The sequence below is a fragment of the Macaca nemestrina genome, chromosome 9 (genome assembly GCF_043159975.1).
Source record: "Macaca nemestrina isolate mMacNem1 chromosome 9, mMacNem.hap1, whole genome shotgun sequence".
Lineage (NCBI taxonomy): Eukaryota > Metazoa > Chordata > Mammalia > Primates > Cercopithecidae > Macaca > Macaca nemestrina.
The window spans coordinates 94,732,673-94,751,811 of record NC_092133.1 but is presented as its reverse complement, the minus strand read 5'-3'; the positions used below and the strand labels follow the sequence as shown (position 1 = coordinate 94,751,811).

Sequence of the window (19,139 nt, the reverse complement as noted above, 5' to 3'; positions counted from 1 at the left end):
CACTTTTTTTTTTTTTTTCTAAAACACATACATGCAATATGATCATGCGTATTTAGCCTTAAAAGGGTTAGACATAAATTTGGTGTGTTTTAGAGGGTTAATATCCCTGAAGTGCCTTAATTGAGAGATGATCAATCATCTCTCAAGGGAAACAACATGTATAAGTGGTATTTCTAAATATATTAAGCTATGTCATACTGAAAAATGTAAAAGTAGAGAAAACTGAGAGATTAAGCCTATTTTATTAGTATTATTTGATGAAAGGGATATATTTCTATGTGAAAGAAATGTCTGTTTTTTCTTGAAGCTAAGTGTTTCATAAGAGCTTTTTCATAACAGTAGTTTAACAACTCATATGGTATAACAAACAGAATAAATTTTAGCAACAAAGCAATTGTAGAATTCATTCCTTGAACGCTGAAATTGTTATTTTCAATAACCATTATTCTAACATTGCAACACGCAGGTTCATGATACGTAAAAAGTCCCTGGAAATTGACTTCTAGTTTTTGATACTTTCATATTAGGTTTTTTGTTGTTGTTGTTGTTGTTTGTTTGTTTTTCTAGAATCTCGCTCTGTCATCCAGGCTGGAGTGCAGTGGCATGATCTTGGCTAACTGCAACCTCCGCCTCCTGGGTTCAAGTGATTCCCGTAGCTCAGGCCCCCGAGTGGCTTGGGTTCCAGGCATGTGCCATGATACCTGGCTGATTTTTGTATTTTTGTGGAGACGGGCTTCGCTATTTTGGCCAGGCTGGTTTGGAACTCCTGGCCTCGAGAGATCCGCCCTCCTCGGCCTTCCAAAATGCTGGAATTACAGGCATGAGCCGCTGCACCGGGCCTGGATTAGTCTGTTGATGGGTATGCTTTGACCTTTTTGTGTAAGTGGATCAGGAAATTTTAAGAGGACTAAACTAGAGAACCCCATAAATGTAAAAATACTCATATTTCACACAGGTACAAAAATGAACATATTTATTAACTATTATTCTATAAGTAGATATTTATGCTGATAAATTTAGAGCATTCTCTGCAATGATAAGTGAATTGTACCTTTGAACCCTCATCGCAAATTTGCAATTTCTAAACTACAGGACAAATTGAAGAACATAAGAGCTACTTGTAGTATTTTGACATAAGTGATTCTCATGTGTTTCCTTAACTGTATATCATAGCATTCTACCATCAGCTTGGACATCTCGTTTTTTTGAGGGGGCGGGGGTCATGACTTGGTCATCTTACTGAATACAGCTTCTTTCCTTATATGGCAGCTTACTCCTACTGGTATTAGGATTTTTCTGCTTTAGTTATTGTCACTTTAAATATCTTTTCACTGTGGAAATCTTCACAGCGTGTTTGACGAAATTTATTTGTTAAATTTTCTTAGGGATATTTCTGTCACGTTGGCATGTTAACAAAGACAATAACCCAAAAGACCCCACAACCCAGTGTAATCCCTTTTCCATCCAAGCATGAGGATTCATCTTCATATTCACACTGTGTGAATGTTTGGTAGGCTTTGTCAGGCTTGCATATTGTCAATTATATATGTCCCTTTTCTTTTAGAGTCTTCTGATAAAGATGGTCCTCTGCAGGTAACAACTTTTCTATTTTTATCTTGAATATTAACTATATATTTTATGAAGTATACATTATATATTAATTATTTTATTTCCAAACCCATTTAGCCGACCGGTGGAATGAAAGCTTCTAATCCAAATAAAGCCTTAGAATTGAAGGACAGAGAAACAGTCAAAGCAGGTAAATTTTGTAATTTTAATTTTACTCTGGAAAGAAGAATATTAAAATATTTGAAATGCTGAGAGCCCTTTTATTCCCAGTGTTGTTTTCTTTTCAAAATTTGACGGGAAATCTTGGTACAAATACTGCCAATGTTAGTATTTATGTTTGAGAAAATGCCATTTACAAGCCTAAGATTAAGAGTTTAAAAAAGTATTCTGCTTAACCTCATGTGGTTCAACTTTAATGTCCTGATAGTATAACGTTTCCAATTTGCAATTTCTGTACGTGCTGGGTTTTCAGACAGGTGAATTTTGAGACTGTGAAATATTTGCAGTGGTTCAAACGCTGATTGGAATTCTGATCTTAGAGGAAAGTTTCACTTGCTGACATGACAGTTGTGAGTGTTGTCACTCTGAGAATCGAAAGAAAATCCGTTTCCTTTTTTCTGATTCGGTGACTGAGTGGGTGTGTGGGGTGTGTGCGCGTGTTTCTGTGTGTGTGTGTGTGTGTGTGTGTGTGTGTGACTTATAATTTTAAAAAATCATGACCTGATGGCTCTTTGCTAGACACAGCGTTTTAGAAGAGTGACTCTAAAGCATTCGAGTCACTTTTTATGCTACTGTAATTAATTGCCTAGAGGTACAAAACAGCCTGAATTAGTTTTGGTTGTCATTCCCAGGCACGTTTGAAACATTTTACACCAGGCTGTGCACGGTGACACATGCCTGTAATCCTAGCATTTCGGGGGACCAAGGCGGGCAGATAACTGAAGGTCAGGAGTCCCAGACCAACCTGGTCAACATAGTGAAACCCCATCTCTACAGAAAATAACCAAAAATCGCCGGTTGTGGTGGTGGGTGCCTGTAATCTCAGCTACTCTGGAGGCTGAGGCAGGAGAATCGCTTGAACCTAGGAGGCAGAAGTTGCAGTGAGCCGAGCTTGTGCCACTTTAGCCTGAGTGACAGAGTGAGACTCCATCTCAAAAAGCAAAGGAACAAACAAACAACACCTCACAGCGTATGTGTGTGGTTATAGACTATGTGTAGAATTTGTTTTCATGTCTTAGATTTTCTTTTTTCTTTCTTTTCCTTTTTTCGAGAGGGAGTCTGGCTGGCTCGCTCTCTGGCCCAGGCTGGGGAGCAGTGGCGGGATCTCGGCTCACTGTAAGCTCCGCCTCCCGGGTTCACGCCATTCTCCTGCCTCAGCCTCCGGAGTAGCTGGGACTACAGGCGCCCGCCACCACGTCCGGCTAATTTTTTGTATTTTCTAGGCGAGACGGGGTTTCACCATGTTAGCCAGGATGGTCTCGATCTGCTGACCTGGTGTTCCGCCCACCTCGGCCTCCCAAAGTGCTGGCTTTACAGGCGTGAGCCACCACACCCGGCCCCAGAGTCTTTTTACACTAGTCCCACTTATTGTCTAGAAGTGACCAATATTCTAAACTACTTTTTTAAACAATTCTTATGCATGTTTAAATATTTTACAACGTGTGTGCGTGCTCATATTTAATATGTAAAATTTTTTTTTCAACTTCTAATGCGTACATGGGTGTACAGTGTAATTTTTGGCAACATTCTTTTGTGATCAGCATGATAATTTTTAGAGACATCCATAATGGACACAAGTAACTGTGTTTTTTCATATTCGTGTGCGTATAAAATTCCCTTGTATGACTGTACCATAGTTAACTATACAATTTTTATGCTGATAAGTAATAAATAAAAATGAAAACATGCAGATTTCAGAGTCTTTGAGTTAGTTTTATCTACTGACTTTTTATTTGTTAGAAATCAAAACTAAAATATTTAAAGTATTTCCTTGTCCAATCATACATTTCACTAACAATTCAAACTGTGACCCACGGATTTTAGAGCTATGGTGTTGCAACACGTTAGATCTCTGAAGCGATCCAGGGATCCAGGGTACTTTTCTGAAAATGAGTGAAGGTGGTGTCATACGAAAGTACGATTTGAGTTTCTTGGACCCTCTGCATGAAACGTGAACTTCAGGGATGCTGAAATCACAAGTTAAATTTACTTTTCAAAACCAGATATACGGTTGATGGATGTCAAATGATAAACATACCCTTAACAGTGAAACGGTCACTTAGGTTTCAGTTGTGCATGTTTGCTTGTTTCTTTAACCTGATTCAAATAGTTGTAATTTGTACTTTTTGTTGATAAAGAGAACTGGACGTCATTTTTGGTATAAATTCATTTTCTGTCTCATGGGCCTGAGAGCTCCTCAAGTCTTGTGTGGGCCTTGATTTTATCCTATAACATGTGGGAACGTTAGATTACTTAGGGCAATTAGTTTTACCTACACAATCCCGATGTTTCTCCAAGGTCTCACAAGCTGACTCTGAAGATATTGCTGCATTAGGGAAGAACTATGTCACTGTGATTAAAGCAGTTCTTAATTTATATGCAATAAAACTTTTTTTAGCTTCTCTTCCTAAAACATATACACACCCAAAACACACCCAATATACTGTCATGGCATACTGAAATGTAAAAGGGTTGGACATATAGTTTACTAACATCAAAAGGTAACATCCCTAAAAAATCTTGTTCGTCGATAAATCATCTTTTTTGAAGAACCGTGTAATAGAGATTGCGGAGTCAAGCAAACTAAATAATATTACAAAATGAAAATTTACAACGAAATGAGAGATGATAGGTTATTAAAGTTTTCTGAAAGAACAGCAAGTACAGAACTTGCTGTGTTTCACGGGAGAAGAGGATATGACTGCTTCGTGAAGAAAAATGCATACGAGTTAGTCAAATTTCCTTTTTTCTGCCTTGTAGTGAATGATATGTTAATTTTCAGTCTTTTTAGATTTCAATTCTAACGGATTGACTATAGAAGTAGTGACAGTAATCGACAAAATGAATATACTGTCTACAGAGGAAAACACCTCAGATTCGTGAATGAAAGTCGATTTGTATGTGTTTTTAAAGTTTACAGTAGAGAAATGTTCTCATGAATGTATCTGTGATTAACCTTTTATAGCTCGGAAGTTCCCATCGCCATCCAAACAAAAGGACGACGAAGAAGGTTGTTTGGATTTTGAGGTACTGTGTATAACTGATTTTTAAAAATATTAGTATTGCATGATACGAAAACGTAAAATCAGAGGCTTAGGCTTTATTTTCTCGCCTCTGCCTATGTCACCCCCAAATTATGTTTGATATTTTTCAGAATACGCTTAATGGAGAATCTATGTGCTAAGTAGATTACTGCTTCGTAGTGAAATTCTCCTATTATCTAGGATTAACTTAAGAAGCCAGCGTGCTATAGTGTAAAAAACAAGGCTTAGAAGCCACGAGAAATTCACGTGGGATCTGAAATAAGTTTGTCTAAAAGTGAAAGAACTACACTGAGTCCAGCTGTGGGCAAATTTATGATTCTGTGGTATATCTATCTAGATGTACAAAAGTTCTAATTGGATTCATAGAGAGACATCTATCAAGATGTACAAAAGTTCTAATTGGATTCATATGGCAACTGCAGTATTGTAAGAGCTGGGACCTGAAAAGTTAATGGCGGGGACTTGACATATTGACATTTCTTTCTTGTTCAGTGTAGACCTGAGGAACATTTCAGGAGAAAGAAAAGTGTGAGGAATAGGAAACCTTGTGGGACTATAATAACAAGAATATTGGTTGAATAGTCTTTTGAAAAATATAAATTATTTTCACAAAAGAACTCCTCGAGTCCCTTTATGGCAGGCAGTCAAGCTGCAGCAGCATGAGCGTCAAAGAATAGTGATGTATTTTAAGGTCACAGCTGTGGAAAGACGTGGACAATGTGTGACCTCTTAGAAATAAGCAGCTGCTGCCTGGTGGTAACAGCAAAGGGTGGAAGTCAATAGACAAGTAGATTTTTTCTGATTTGTCATCAGACAAAAAGATTTTAATATTTGTTTGCTTTCGTTTAGACATGACATATTTTTTCTTTCTTACTGCATTTACATTCTACTGAAGCACTTTTTCGATCAGCATAAATTTTGTCAAAAACTCGTTGCTTGTTTTAAGCCCCTGTTGACTGAAATAAAGCAACTTTTTCAACATTCTGTGCATACATTATATGACAGACTCTCAAAGTTCTCTTCATGACGTGTATCATTTTTAACACTAAACGATTCTCTGATCATGAATAGCTTAAATGTTTAATGCGGTATGTGTTATGGCAACTAGCAAGTGTATTGTATTTTGTTTGAAATGTCATGCTTATTTTTGATGAGGACTACAACACTAGTTAGATATTTTTAAGAGAGTTACTTTTTGAAATACGCAGGAGTGAATTATTTCGTGCATGTGATTTGTTTTTCCTTCTCACTAACCAAGTTCATAGCGTCATGAACGTACAGATAGATAAGCTTGATGTAGAGAGCGTTACGTGAGGTTTTCTATCAAAATGTTTTGGGTTTCAACACACGTCTGCTCTTAAGTCGAATTGCTTGTAAAGTAGGAAACTGTGTTCTTCCAAAAGATTTTAATTAGGAAATTTTGATACTCTTCATTATTGGGATTTCTCCGTTGAAATTATTTATTGATATTACTTTTAACAGAATTTCCTTGAGAATCTGTTACAGAATGATGAGTGTTTACCCAAGGCTACACATCGAAAAGAATTTGATACAATAAGTGGAAAATTAAGAGGTAAGAACCATTTTTTACTTAAAATTTCATTTGACCAGATATTTCTCTAAACTGATGAGGAGGAATATCCCCTAATAGCCAAAGAAAATCACCTCCTAAATGCAAAGCATGGGAAAGAAGAGAAGTGAAACGGTGATAAGTTGTACGTCTTATCAGGTGTTGGTAACAGACTACATTGAGAGCGCTGAAAGGGATCTGAATTATTAGTTTGAATTCAAGATATTCCAAGACCTGAGGAAAATGAGAAAATAAGAAAGAAGACAGTAGTAAAAGAGGAAATGAAGACTGAGAAAGACAGACGGTACACAGAGTACAGGAAGGAACAAGAAGCAGGTTTAATATAATGGAGGACGGTAAAATGAAATGATTCTTTAGGAAAAGATTGGGTATGGTTAGAAATTTGGGAAGAATATAAAGTGACCTTCTAGTACCAGACCTTACCAGAGAATTAGCTTAAAAATATTGTGACTCTTCCTGTCTTTCTCACTGGTGGGAAGCCATTAGGGATGGAAGCACCTGACCATGGAGAGCTGTGTTGTATTTGCAGTAGGTGAGAATAAGCATATATGCACGGCCACACGTGTATGCAATTTGTCACATACTCTCCGTATAGACCAGAAGTTTTCAGACGTTAGAAAATCAGCTGGAAACCTTGTTAACAATTCACCCTGTGATTCAGCCGACTTGGGATTCTGCATTTTTAATAAGTTCTCAGGCGATGCTGATGCTGGTTGTCCTTGGACCTTGCTCTGAGTAGCAAGAGGAGAGGCCTTTCGTGGGAGAAATGTGGAGGAAGAGCAATCGGATACAGAAGGTGAAGACAGAAAAGGGTCAGGAGAAAGCATTATGTTGCTCTTATTTTTGAGTACATTTTTAGCCAGAGAAGAAGAAGAAAGAAAATTCAGAATGTTTTACTTGAATACTTAAATAGTTGTTATACGTAGGTACTGCACTGATGTTAATATAGAAAATGTTATTAATATTTAAGAAGTCTGTTGCAACTAAATTTGAAACAAGTATGTCAATATTGAAAGCGTATTTGCTATTCCTGATGAGTTTTGTACATCTTCCTCCATGAGTGGATCAAGAAATATTGAGATGGCTAAGCTACAAATTACAAAAATGTTGGCATACCATTATACCATCTGGGTATGAAAATCAGTGAATATTTATATTGAGTATTATTCTCTAAGTATATATCCAAGCTGATCAATTCATAACGCTTTCACTGAGGAGATGTGAATTCTACATCCAGCTGAACTCTCATCGGAACGGTGTACCTTCTCAATGACAGGACATGGTAAAGAGCACGATGAATGCTTGCAATGTAATGATATACGTCCTTTTAATGTGTTGCATTGAGGACACAGCGTAGCATTCTCCGTCCAGCTTTTGTATTTATTTTCTCAGTGTCATGATTTGCTCCTCTGATTCAAGATCACTTCTCTCCTCATCACTCAGCATATACATATTGGTATTAACGCTTTTTGCAAACATCATATATAAAGGGTTGTACCGTGTTCTTGTCATTCCACAGCAACTTTGTTTTGTTCGGCGATTAGCTCGCCTTTCATTTATTTTAAGATTTCAGGCCGGGCGCAGTGTCTCACGCCTGTAATCCCCAGCACTGTGGGAGGCCGAGGCTGGTGGATCACGAGGTCGGCAGATCGAGACCATCCTGGCTAACATGGTGAAACCCCGTCTCTACGAAAACATACAAAAAATTAGCCGGGCTTGGTGGCGGGCACCTGCAGTCCCAGCTACTCGGGAGGCTGAGGCAGGAGAATGCGAGAACCCGGGAAGCGGAGCTTGCAGTGAGCCGAGATCGCGCCCCTGCACTCCAGCCTGGGCGACAGGACGGGACTCCGTCTAAACAACAACAACAACAACAAAAAGATTTCGTAGTGTGCATATTGCATGTTCACGTAGCACCACGTTTAATTAGACTCTCTTCATGATGATTCAAAAGCAACATAAGTATAATTACAGATGCCAACAAGCCTTTGTTTAAGTGTGTGTCCTGCTTCATGCTATATTAGAAATTAAAAGTGAAGTATTTAATATACAGGTATGCAAAGCCATACATTTCAATAGCCATTACAAATGTGGCTCACTAATCTTTCGGGCTATGCCATGTGACCTGTCCTGACTCTAAAAAATCTCCAGCGTGCCCCTTTATAAAAATAAAAGTAATAAAAGAAAATAACTAGGGTAGTATTTCCTGGATTGTGAACTTCAAGGAAAATCAGATCACAATTTAGAAATAGAGTTTTCAACCATGCCTAGGATTCCTAAGTTCCAAGTGGTAAACGGTTCCTTGATGATGAGATAGCTGTGAATGTTTCATCTCTGCCTGTTTTGCTTTTTTATCTTGTCTTAGAAAAGTGAAAGCCAGCTATTTTCTTCATAAAGGAAAATATTTTGGTTACATATTCATTTCCTATCTCATGGCACTCTGCTGTCTTTGCCCTTAGTGAGGATGTACGTTTATCATATTTTTACCTAAAACAAGCACATGAATTAATGGTATCAATTCTCACATCTGAATTTCTGAGGTTTCTTCAGTGCTTCAGACGTAAGTTTGAAAGATACTAATGAATCGAGAACGACCTTCTCATTGTAATTAAAGGAGGTTTTTATTTAAAGCGTATCGGATACAATGTTAAGCACTTTTTTTTTTTTTTTTTCTAAAACACATACATGCAATATGATCATGCGTATTTAGCCTTAAAAGGGTTAGACATAAATTTGGTGTGTTTTAGAGGGTTAATATCCCTGAAGTGCCTTAATTGAGAGATGATCAATCATCTCTCAAGGGAAACAACATGTATAAGTGGTATTTCTAAATATATTAAGCTATGTCATACTGAAAAATGTAAAAGTAGAGAAAACTGAGAGATTAAGCCTATTTTATTAGTATTATTTGATGAAAGGGATATATTTCTATGTGAAAGAAATGTCTGTTTTTTCTTGAAGCTAAGTGTTTCATAAGAGCTTTTTCATAACAGTAGTTTAACAACTCATATGGTATAACAAACAGAATAAATTTTAGCAACAAAGCAATTGTAGAATTCATTCCTTGAACGCTGAAATTGTTATTTTCAATAACCATTATTCTAACATTGCAACACGCAGGTTCATGATACGTAAAAAGTCCCTGGAAATTGACTTCTAGTTTTTGATACTTTCATATTAGGTTTTTTGTTGTTGTTGTTGTTGTTTGTTTGTTTTTCTAGAATCTCGCTCTGTCATCCAGGCTGGAGTGCAGTGGCATGATCTTGGCTAACTGCAACCTCCGCCTCCTGGGTTCAAGTGATTCCCGTAGCTCAGGCCCCCGAGTGGCTTGGGTTCCAGGCATGTGCCACGATACCTGGCTGATTTTTGTATTTTTGTGGAGACGGGCTTCGCTATTTTGGCCAGGCTGGTTTGGAACTCCTGGCCTCGAGAGATCCGCCCTCCTCGGCCTTCCAAAATGCTGGAATTACAGGCATGAGCCGCTGCACCGGGCCTGGATTAGTCTGTTGATGGGTATGCTTTGACCTTTTTGTATAAGTGGATCAGGAAATTTTAAGAGGACTAAACTAGAGAACCCCATAAATGTAAAAATACTCATATTTCACACAGGTACAAAAATGAACATATTTATTAACTATTATTCTATAAGTAGATATTTATGCTGATAAATTTAGAGCATTCTCTGCAATGATAAGTGAATTGTACCTTTGAACCCTCATCGCAAATTTGCAATTTCTAAACTACAGGACAAATTGAAGAACATAAGAGCTACTTGTAGTATTTTGACATAAGTGATTCTCATGTGTTTCCTTAACTGTATATCATAGCATTCTACCATCAGCTTGGACATCTCGTTTTTTTGAGGGGGCGGGGGTCATGACTTGGTCATCTTACTGAATACAACTTCTTTCCTTATATGGCAGCTTACTCCTACTGGTATTAGGATTTTTCTGCTTTAGTTATTGTCACTTTAAATATCTTTTCACTGTGGAAATCTTCACAGCGTGTTTGACGAAATGTATTTGTTAAATTTTCTTAGGGATATTTCTGTCACGTTGGCATGTTAACAAAGACAATAACCCAAAAGACCCCACAACCCAGTGTAATCCCTTTTCCATCCAAGCATGAGGATTCATCTTCATATTCACACTGTGTGAATGTTTGGTAGGCTTTGTCAGGCTTGCATATTGTCAATTATATATGTCCCTTTTCTTTTAGAGTCTTCTGATAAAGATGGTCCTCTGCAGGTAACAACTTTTCTATTTTTATCTTGAATATTAACTATATATTTTATGAAGTATACATTATATATTAATTATTTTATTTCCAAACCCATTTAGCCTACCGGTGGAATGAAAGCTTCTAATCCAAATAAAGCCTTAGAATTGAAGGACAGAGAAACAGTCAAAGCAGGTAAATTTTGTAATTTTAATTTTACTCTGGAAAGAAGAATATTAAAATATTTGAAATGCTGAGAGCCCTTTTATTCCCAGTGTTGTTTTCTTTTCAAAATTTGACGGGAAATCTTGGTACAAATACTGCCAATGTTAGTATTTATGTTTGAGAAAATGCCATTTACAAGCCTAAGATTAAGAGTTTAAAAAAATATTCTGCTTAACCTCATGTGGTTCAACTTTAATGTCCTGATAGTATAACGTTTCCAATTTGCAATTTCTGTACGTGCTGGGTTTTCAGACAGGTGAATTTTGAGACTGTGAAATATTTGCAGTGGTTCAAACGCTGATTGGAATTCTGATCTTAGAGGAAAGTTTCACTTGCTGACATGACAGTTGTGAGTGTTGTCACTCTGAGAATCGAAAGAAAATCAGTTTCTCTTTTTCTGATTCGGTGACTGAGTGGGTGTGTGGGGTGTGTGTGCGTGTTTCTCTGTGTGTGTGTGTGTGTGTGTGTGTGTGACTTATAATTTTAAAAAATCATGACCTGATGGCTCTTTGCTAGACACAGCGTTTTAGAAGAGTGACTCTAAAGCATTCGAGTCACTTTTTATGCTACTGTAATTAATTGCCTAGAGGTACAAAACAGCCTGAATTAGTTTTGGTTGTCATTCCCAGGCACGTTTGAAACATTTTACACCAGGCTGTGCACGGTGACACATGCCTGTAATCCTAGCATTTCGGGGGACCAAGGCGGGCAGATAACTGAAGGTCAGGAGTCCCAGACCAACCTGGTCAACATAGTGAAACCCCATCTCTACAGAAAATAACCAAAAATCGCCGGTTGTGGTGGTGGGTGCCTGTAATCTCAGCTACTCTGGAGGCTGAGGCAGGAGAATCGCTTGAACCTAGGAGGCAGAAGTTGCAGTGAGCCGAGCTTGTGCCACTTTAGCCTGAGTGACAGAGTGAGACTCCATCTCAAAAAGCAAAGGAACAAACAAACAACACCTCACAGCGTATGTGTGTGGTTATAGACTATGTGTAGAATTTGTTTTCATGTCTTAGATTTTCTTTTTTCTTTCTTTTCCTTTTTTCGAGAGGGAGTCTGGCTGGCTCGCTCTCTGGCCCAGGCTGGGGAGCAGTGGCGGGATCTCGGCTCACTGTAAGCTCCGCCTCCCGGGTTCACGCCATTCTCCTGCCTCAGCCTCCGGAGTAGCTGGGACTACAGGCGCCCGCCACCACGTCCGGCTAATTTTTTGTGTTTTCTAGGCGAGACGGGGTTTCACCATGTTAGCCAGGATGGTCTCGATCTGCTGACCTGGTGTTCCGCCCACCTCGGCCTCCCAAAGTGCTGGCTTTACAGGCGTGAGCCACCACACCCGGCCCCAGAGTCTTTTTACACTAGTCCCACTTATTGTCTAGAAGTGACCAATATTCTAAACTACTTTTTTAAACAATTCTTATGCATGTTTAAATATTTTACAACGTGTGTGCGTGCTCATATTTAATATGTAAATTTTTTTTTCAACTTCTAATGCGTACATGGGTGTACAGTGTAATTTTTGGCAACATTCTTTTGTGATCAGCATGATAATTTTTAGAGACATCCATAATGGACACAAGTAACTGTGTTTTTTCATATTCGTGTGCGTATAAAATTCCCTTGTATGACTGTACCATAGTTAACTATACAATTTTTATGCTGATAAGTAATAAATAAAAATGAAAACATGCAGATTTCAGAGTCTTTGAGTTAGTTTTATCTACTGACTTTTTATTTGTTAGAAATCAAAACTAAAATATTTAAAGTATTTCCTTGTCCAATCATACATTTCACTAACAATTCAAACTGTGACCCACGGATTTTAGAGCTATGGTGTTGCAACACGTTAGATCTCTGAAGCGATCCAGGGATCCAGGGTACTTTTCTGAAAATGAGTGAAGGTGGTGTCATACGAAAGTACGATTTGAGTTTCTTGGACCCTCTGCATGAAACGTGAACTTCAGGGATGCTGAAATCACAAGTTAAATTTACTTTTCAAAACCAGATATACGGTTGATGGATGTCAAATGATAAACATACCCTTAACAGTGAAACGGTCACTTAGGTTTCAGTTGTGCATGTTTGCTTGTTTCTTTAACCTGATTCAAATAGTTGTAATTTGTACTTTTTGTTGATAAAGAGAACTGGACGTCATTTTTGGTATAAATTCATTTTCTGTCTCATGGGCCTGAGAGCTCCTCAAGTCTTGTGTGGGCCTTGATTTTATCCTATAACATGTGGGAACGTTAGATTACTTAGGGCAATTAGTTTTACCTACACAATCCCGATGTTTCTCCAAGGTCTCACAAGCTGACTCTGAAGATATTGCTGCATTAGGGAAGAACTATGTCACTGTGATTAAAGCAGTTCTTAATTTATATGCAATAAAACTTTTTTTAGCTTCTCTTCCTAAAACATATACACACCCAAAACACACCCAATATACTGTCATGGCATACTGAAATGTAAAAGGGTTGGACATATAGTTTACTAACATCAAAAGGTAACATCCCTAAAAAATCTTGTTCGTCGATAAATCATCTTTTTTGAAGAACCGTGTAATAGAGATTGCGGAGTCAAGCAAACTAAATAATATTACAAAATGAAAATTTACAACGAAATGAGAGATGATAGGTTATTAAAGTTTTCTGAAAGAACAGCAAGTACAGAACTTGCTGTGTTTCACGGGAGAAGAGGATATGACTGCTTCGTGAAGAAAAATGCATACGAGTTAGTCAAATTTCCTTTTTTCTGCCTTGTAGTGAATGATATGTTAATTTTCAGTCTTTTTAGATTTCAATTCTAACGGATTGACTATAGAAGTAGTGACAGTAATCGACAAAATGAATATACTGTCTACAGAGGAAAACACCTCAGATTCGTGAATGAAAGTCGATTTGTATGTGTTTTTAAAGTTTACAGTAGAGAAATGTTCTCATGAATGTATCTGTGATTAACCTTTTATAGCTCGGAAGTTCCCATCGCCATCCAAACAAAAGGACGACGAAGAAGGTTGTTTGGATTTTGAGGTACTGTGTATAACTGATTTTTAAAAATATTAGTATTGCATGAAACGAAAACGTAATATCAGAGGCTTAGGCTCTATTTTCTCGCCTCTGCCTATGTCACCCCCAAATTATGTTTGATATTTTTCAGAATACGCTTAATGGAGAATCTATGTGCTAAGTAGATTACTGCTTCGTAGTGAAATTCTCCTATTATCTAGGATTAACTTAAGAAGCCAGCGTGCTATAGTGTAAAAAACAAGGCTTAGAAGCCACGAGAAATTCACGTGGGATCTGAAATAAGTTTGTCTAAAAGTGAAAGAACTACACTGAGTCCAGCTGTGGGCAAATTTATGATTCTGTGGTATATCTATCTAGATGTACAAAAGTTCTAATTGGATTCATAGAGAGACATCTATCAAGATGTACAAAAGTTCTAATTGGATTCATATGGCAACTGCAGTATTGTAAGAGCTGGGACCTGAAAAGTTAATGGCGGGGACTTGACATATTGACATTTCTTTCTTGTTCAGTGTAGACCTGAGGAACATTTCAGGAGAAAGAAAAGTGTGAGGAATAGGAAACCTTGTGGGACTATAATAACAAGAATATTGGTTGAATAGTCTTTTGAAAAATATAAATTATTTTCACAAAAGAACTCCTCGAGTCCCTTTATGGCAGGCAGTCAAGCTGCAGCAGCATGAGCGTCAAAGAATAGTGATGTATTTTAAGGTCACAGCTGTGGAAAGACGTGGACAATGTGTGACCTCTTAGAAATAAGCAGCTGCTGCCTGGTGGTAACAGCAAAGGGTGGAAGTCAATAGACAAGTAGATTTTTTCTGATTTGTCATCAGACAAAAAGATTTTAATATTTGTTTGCTTTCGTTTAGACATGACATATTTTTTCTTTCTTACTGCATTTACATTCTACTGAAGCACTTTTTCGATCAGCATAAATTCTCTCAAAAACATGTTACTTGTTTTAAGCCCTGTTTACCAAAATAAAACAGCTTTTCACCATTCTGTGCATACATTATTTGACAGATTCTAAAAGTTCTTTTCATGACGTGTATCATTTTTAACACTGAGCAATTCTATCTTCATGAATAGTTTAAATGATTAATGTGACATGAGTTATGGCAAATAGCGAGTGCATTGTGTTTTGTTTGAAATGTCGTATTTATTTTTGATGAGGGCTACAACACAAGTTAGATATTTTTCAGAAAAATACTATTTGAAATATGCATGAGTGATTATTTTCATGCATGTGATTTGTTTTTCCTTCTCACTAACCAAGTTCATAGCGTCATGAACGTAAAGAAAAACTTGATGTAGAGAGTGTTACATGAGATTTTCTATCAAAATGTTTTGGGTTTCAACGCATGTCTGCTCTTAAGTTGAATTGCTTGTAAAGTAGGAAACTGTGTTCTTCCAAAAGATTTTAATTAGGAAATTTTGATACTCTTCATTATTGGGATTTCTCCGTTGAAATTATTTATTGATATTACTTTTAACAGAATTTCCTTGAGGATCTTTTACAGAATGATGTGTATTTACCCAAGGCTACACATCGAAAAGAATTCGATACAATAAGTGGAAAATTAGAAGGTAAGAATAATTTTTTATTTAAAAAGTCATTTGACCAAATATTTCTCTAAAGTGATGAGGAAGGATGTCCTCTAATATTAGAAGACAGTTACCTCCTAAATGCAAACATAGAAAAAAACAGCATTGAAATGGGTAGTAAATTGTATATCTTATCAGATGTTAGCAACAGACTACATTGAGAGCATTGAAAGGGATCTGAATTATTAGTTTGAATTCAAGATATTCCAAGACCTGAGGAAAATGAAAAAATAAGAAAGAAGACAGTAGTAAAAGAGGAAATGAAGACTGAGAAAGACAGACAGTACACAGAGTACAGGCAAGGAACAAGAAGCAGGTTTAATATAATGGAGGACGGTAAAATGAAATGATTATTTAGGAAAAGATCGGGTATGGTTAGAAATTTGGGAAGAATATAAAGTGACCTTCTAGTACCAGAACTTACCAGAGAATTAGCTTAAAAATATTGTGACTCTTCCCGTCTTTCTCACTGGTGGGAAGCCATTAGGGATGGAAGCACCTGACCATGGAGAGCTGTGTTGTATTTGCAGTAGGTGAGAATAAGCATATATGCACGGCCACACGTGTATGTAATTTGTCACATACTCTCCGTATAGACCAGAAGTTTTCAGACGTTAGAAAATCAGCTGGAAACCTTGTTAACAATTCACACTGTGATTCAGCCGACTTGGGATTCTGCATTTTTAATAAGTTCTCAGGCGATGCTGATGCTGGTTGTCCTTGGACCTTGCTCTGAGTAGCAAGAGGAGAGGCCTTTCATGGGAGAAATGTGGAGGAAGAGCAATCGGATACAGAAGGTGAAGACAGAAAAGGGTCAGGAGAAAGCATTATGTTGCTCTTATTTTTGAGTACATTTTTAGCCAGAGAAGAAGAAGAAAGAAAATTCAGAATGTTTTACTTGAATACTTAAATAGTTGTTATACGTAGGTACTGCACTGATGTTAATATAGAAAATGTTATTAATATTTAAGAAGTCTGTTGCAACTAAATTTGAAACAAGTATGTCAATATTGAAAGCGTATTTGCTATTCCTGATGAGTTTTGTACATCTTCCTCCATGAATGGATCAAGAAATATTGAGATGGCTAAGCTACAAATTACAAAAATGTTGGCATACCATTATACCATCTGGGTATGAAAATCAGTGAATATTTATATTGAGTATTATTCTCTAAGTATATATCCAAGCTGATCAATTCATAACACTTTCACTGAGGAGATGTACTTAAAATACAATATGTACTCCCACACATTTCGATAGCCATTACAAATGTGGCTCACTAATCTTTAGAGCTATGCCATGTGACCTGTCCTGACTCTAAAATCTCCAGTGCACTCCTTTATAAAAATAATAGTCATTAAAATCATAGATAAGGTTGTATTTCCCTACTTGGTTCCTCTGCGTGGATTTTGAACTTCAGGGATAATCGAATCACAATTTAGAACCATAGTTTTCAACCACACCTAGGATTCCTAAATTCCAAGTGATAGACGGTTCCTTGATGATGAGATAGCTCTGAATGTTTCATTTGTGCCTGTTTTGCTTTTTTGTCTTGTCTTAGCAACCAGGTTAAAGCCTGGTATTTTCTTTACAAAGGGTAATATTTTGGTTACATATTCATTTCCCATCTCGTGGCATTCTGCTTTCTTTGCACTTATTCAGGATGTTCACTTATCCTATTTTTACCTAAAACAAGCAGATGAATTAATGGTTTCAATTCTCATATATGAATTTCTTAGATTTCTTCAGTGTTTCAGAAATAAATTTTAAATATATTATTGAATCTAGAACGACCTCATTGTAATTAAAGCAGGTTTTTATTTAAAGAGTATTGATTATGATTTTAAGTACTTTTTTTTCTAAAATGCATACATGCAATATGGTCATGCATATTCAGCCTTAAAATGGTTAGACATAAATTTTGCGTGTTTTAGAGAGTTTGTACCCCTGAATTGTCTTAATTATTGATCAATCATCTCTCAGGGGAAACAGCATATATACTTGATATCTTTACATATGTTAAAGGATGTCATACTGAAAAATTAAAAATAGGGAAAAATTAGAGATTAAGCATGTTTTATTGTTATTTGATGAAAGGAGATATATTTCTGTGTCAAAGAAATGTCTGTTTTTTTTGAAGCTAAGTTTCTTATAAGAGCTTTTTCATAACGCTAGTTTAACAACTTATAGTAAAACAAATAGAATAAGTTTTAGCAACAAAGCAATTGTCGAATTCACTCCTTGAACACTAAAACCGTTACTTTCAATAACCATTATTCCAAACTTGAATTACGCAGGTTAATGATATATAAAAAGGCTCTGGAAATTGACTTCTAGTTTTTGATACTTTCATATTAGGGTTTTTTTTTTCTTTTTTTGAGACAGAGTCTCGCTCTGTCATCCGGGCTGGAGTGTGGTAGCATGATCTTGGCTCACTGCAACCTCCACTTCCTAGGTTCAAGTGATGCTCGTAGCTCAGGCTCCCAAGTAGCTTGGGTTCCTGGCATGTGTCACCATACCTGGTTGATTTTTGTATTTTTTGTGGAGACAGGGTTTTGCTATTTTGGCCAGACTGGTTTGCAACTCCTGGCCTTGAGACATCCACCCTCCTCAGTCTTCCAAAGTGCTGGAATTACAGGCATGAGCCACTGCACTGGGCCTGGATTAGTTCGTTGATGGGTACGTATTGACCTTTTTGTATAAGTGGATCAGGAAATTTTAAGAGGACTAAACTAGAGAACCCCATAAATGTAAAAATAATCCTATTTCACAGAGGTACAAAATAAATTTATTTATTAACTTTTATTCTATAAGTGAATATTTATGCTGATAAATTTAGAACATGCAATGATGAGTGAATTGTACCTTTGAACCCTCATCGCAAATTTGCAATTCCTAAATTGCAGGACAAATTGAAGAACGTGATAGCTACTTGTAGTATTTTGACATAAATGATTCTCATGTGTTTTCTTAACCTTATGCCACTACATTTTGCCGTTAGCTTGGACATTGTTTTGTGTATGGGGGCGAGGTGTCATGACTTGATCATCGTACTAAATACAACTTCTTTCCTTATATGGCAGCTTACTCCTACTGGTATTAGGATTTTTCTGCTTTAGTTATTGTCACTTTAAATATCTTTTCACTGTGGAAATCTTCACAGCATGTTTGATGAAATTTATTTGTTAAATTTTCTTAGGGATATTTCTGTCACGTTGGCATGTTAACAAAGACAATAACCCAAAAGACCCCACAACCCAGTGTAATCCCTTTTCCATCCAAGCATGAGGATTCATCTTCATATTCACACTGTGTGAATGTTTGGTAGGCTTTGTCAGGCTTGCATATTGTCAATTATATATGTCCCTTTTCTTTTAGAGTCTTCTGATAAAGATGGTCCTCTGCAGGTAACAACTTTTCTATTTTTATCTTGAATATTAACTATATATTTTATGAAGTATACATTATATATTAATTATTTTATTTCCAAACCCATTTAGCCGACCGGTGGAATGAAAGCTTCTAATCCAAATAAAGCCTTAGAATTGAAGGACAGAGAAACAGTCAAAGCAGGTAAATTTTGTAATTTTAATTTTACTCTGGAAAGAAGAATATTAAAATATTTGAAATGCTGAGAGCCCTTTTATTCC

At 36.8% G+C, this 19,139-nt stretch overlaps 1 protein-coding gene across 1 annotated transcript in view; it reads left to right on the top strand.

Moving 5' to 3' along the window:
* LOC105463238 (ankyrin repeat domain-containing protein 30B) overlaps positions 1–19,139 on the top strand; it is a 189,337-nt gene that overhangs the window by 112,164 nt on the left and 58,034 nt on the right. The window contains 10 exon segments of the mRNA XM_071070132.1: positions 1,565–1,593; positions 1,687–1,759; positions 4,754–4,815; positions 6,315–6,405; positions 10,639–10,667; positions 10,761–10,833; positions 13,825–13,886; positions 15,380–15,470; positions 18,868–18,896; positions 18,990–19,062. Coding sequence (XP_070926233.1) covers positions 1,565–1,593; positions 1,687–1,759; positions 4,754–4,815; positions 6,315–6,405; positions 10,639–10,667; positions 10,761–10,833; positions 13,825–13,886; positions 15,380–15,470; positions 18,868–18,896; positions 18,990–19,062 — 612 coding nt within the window.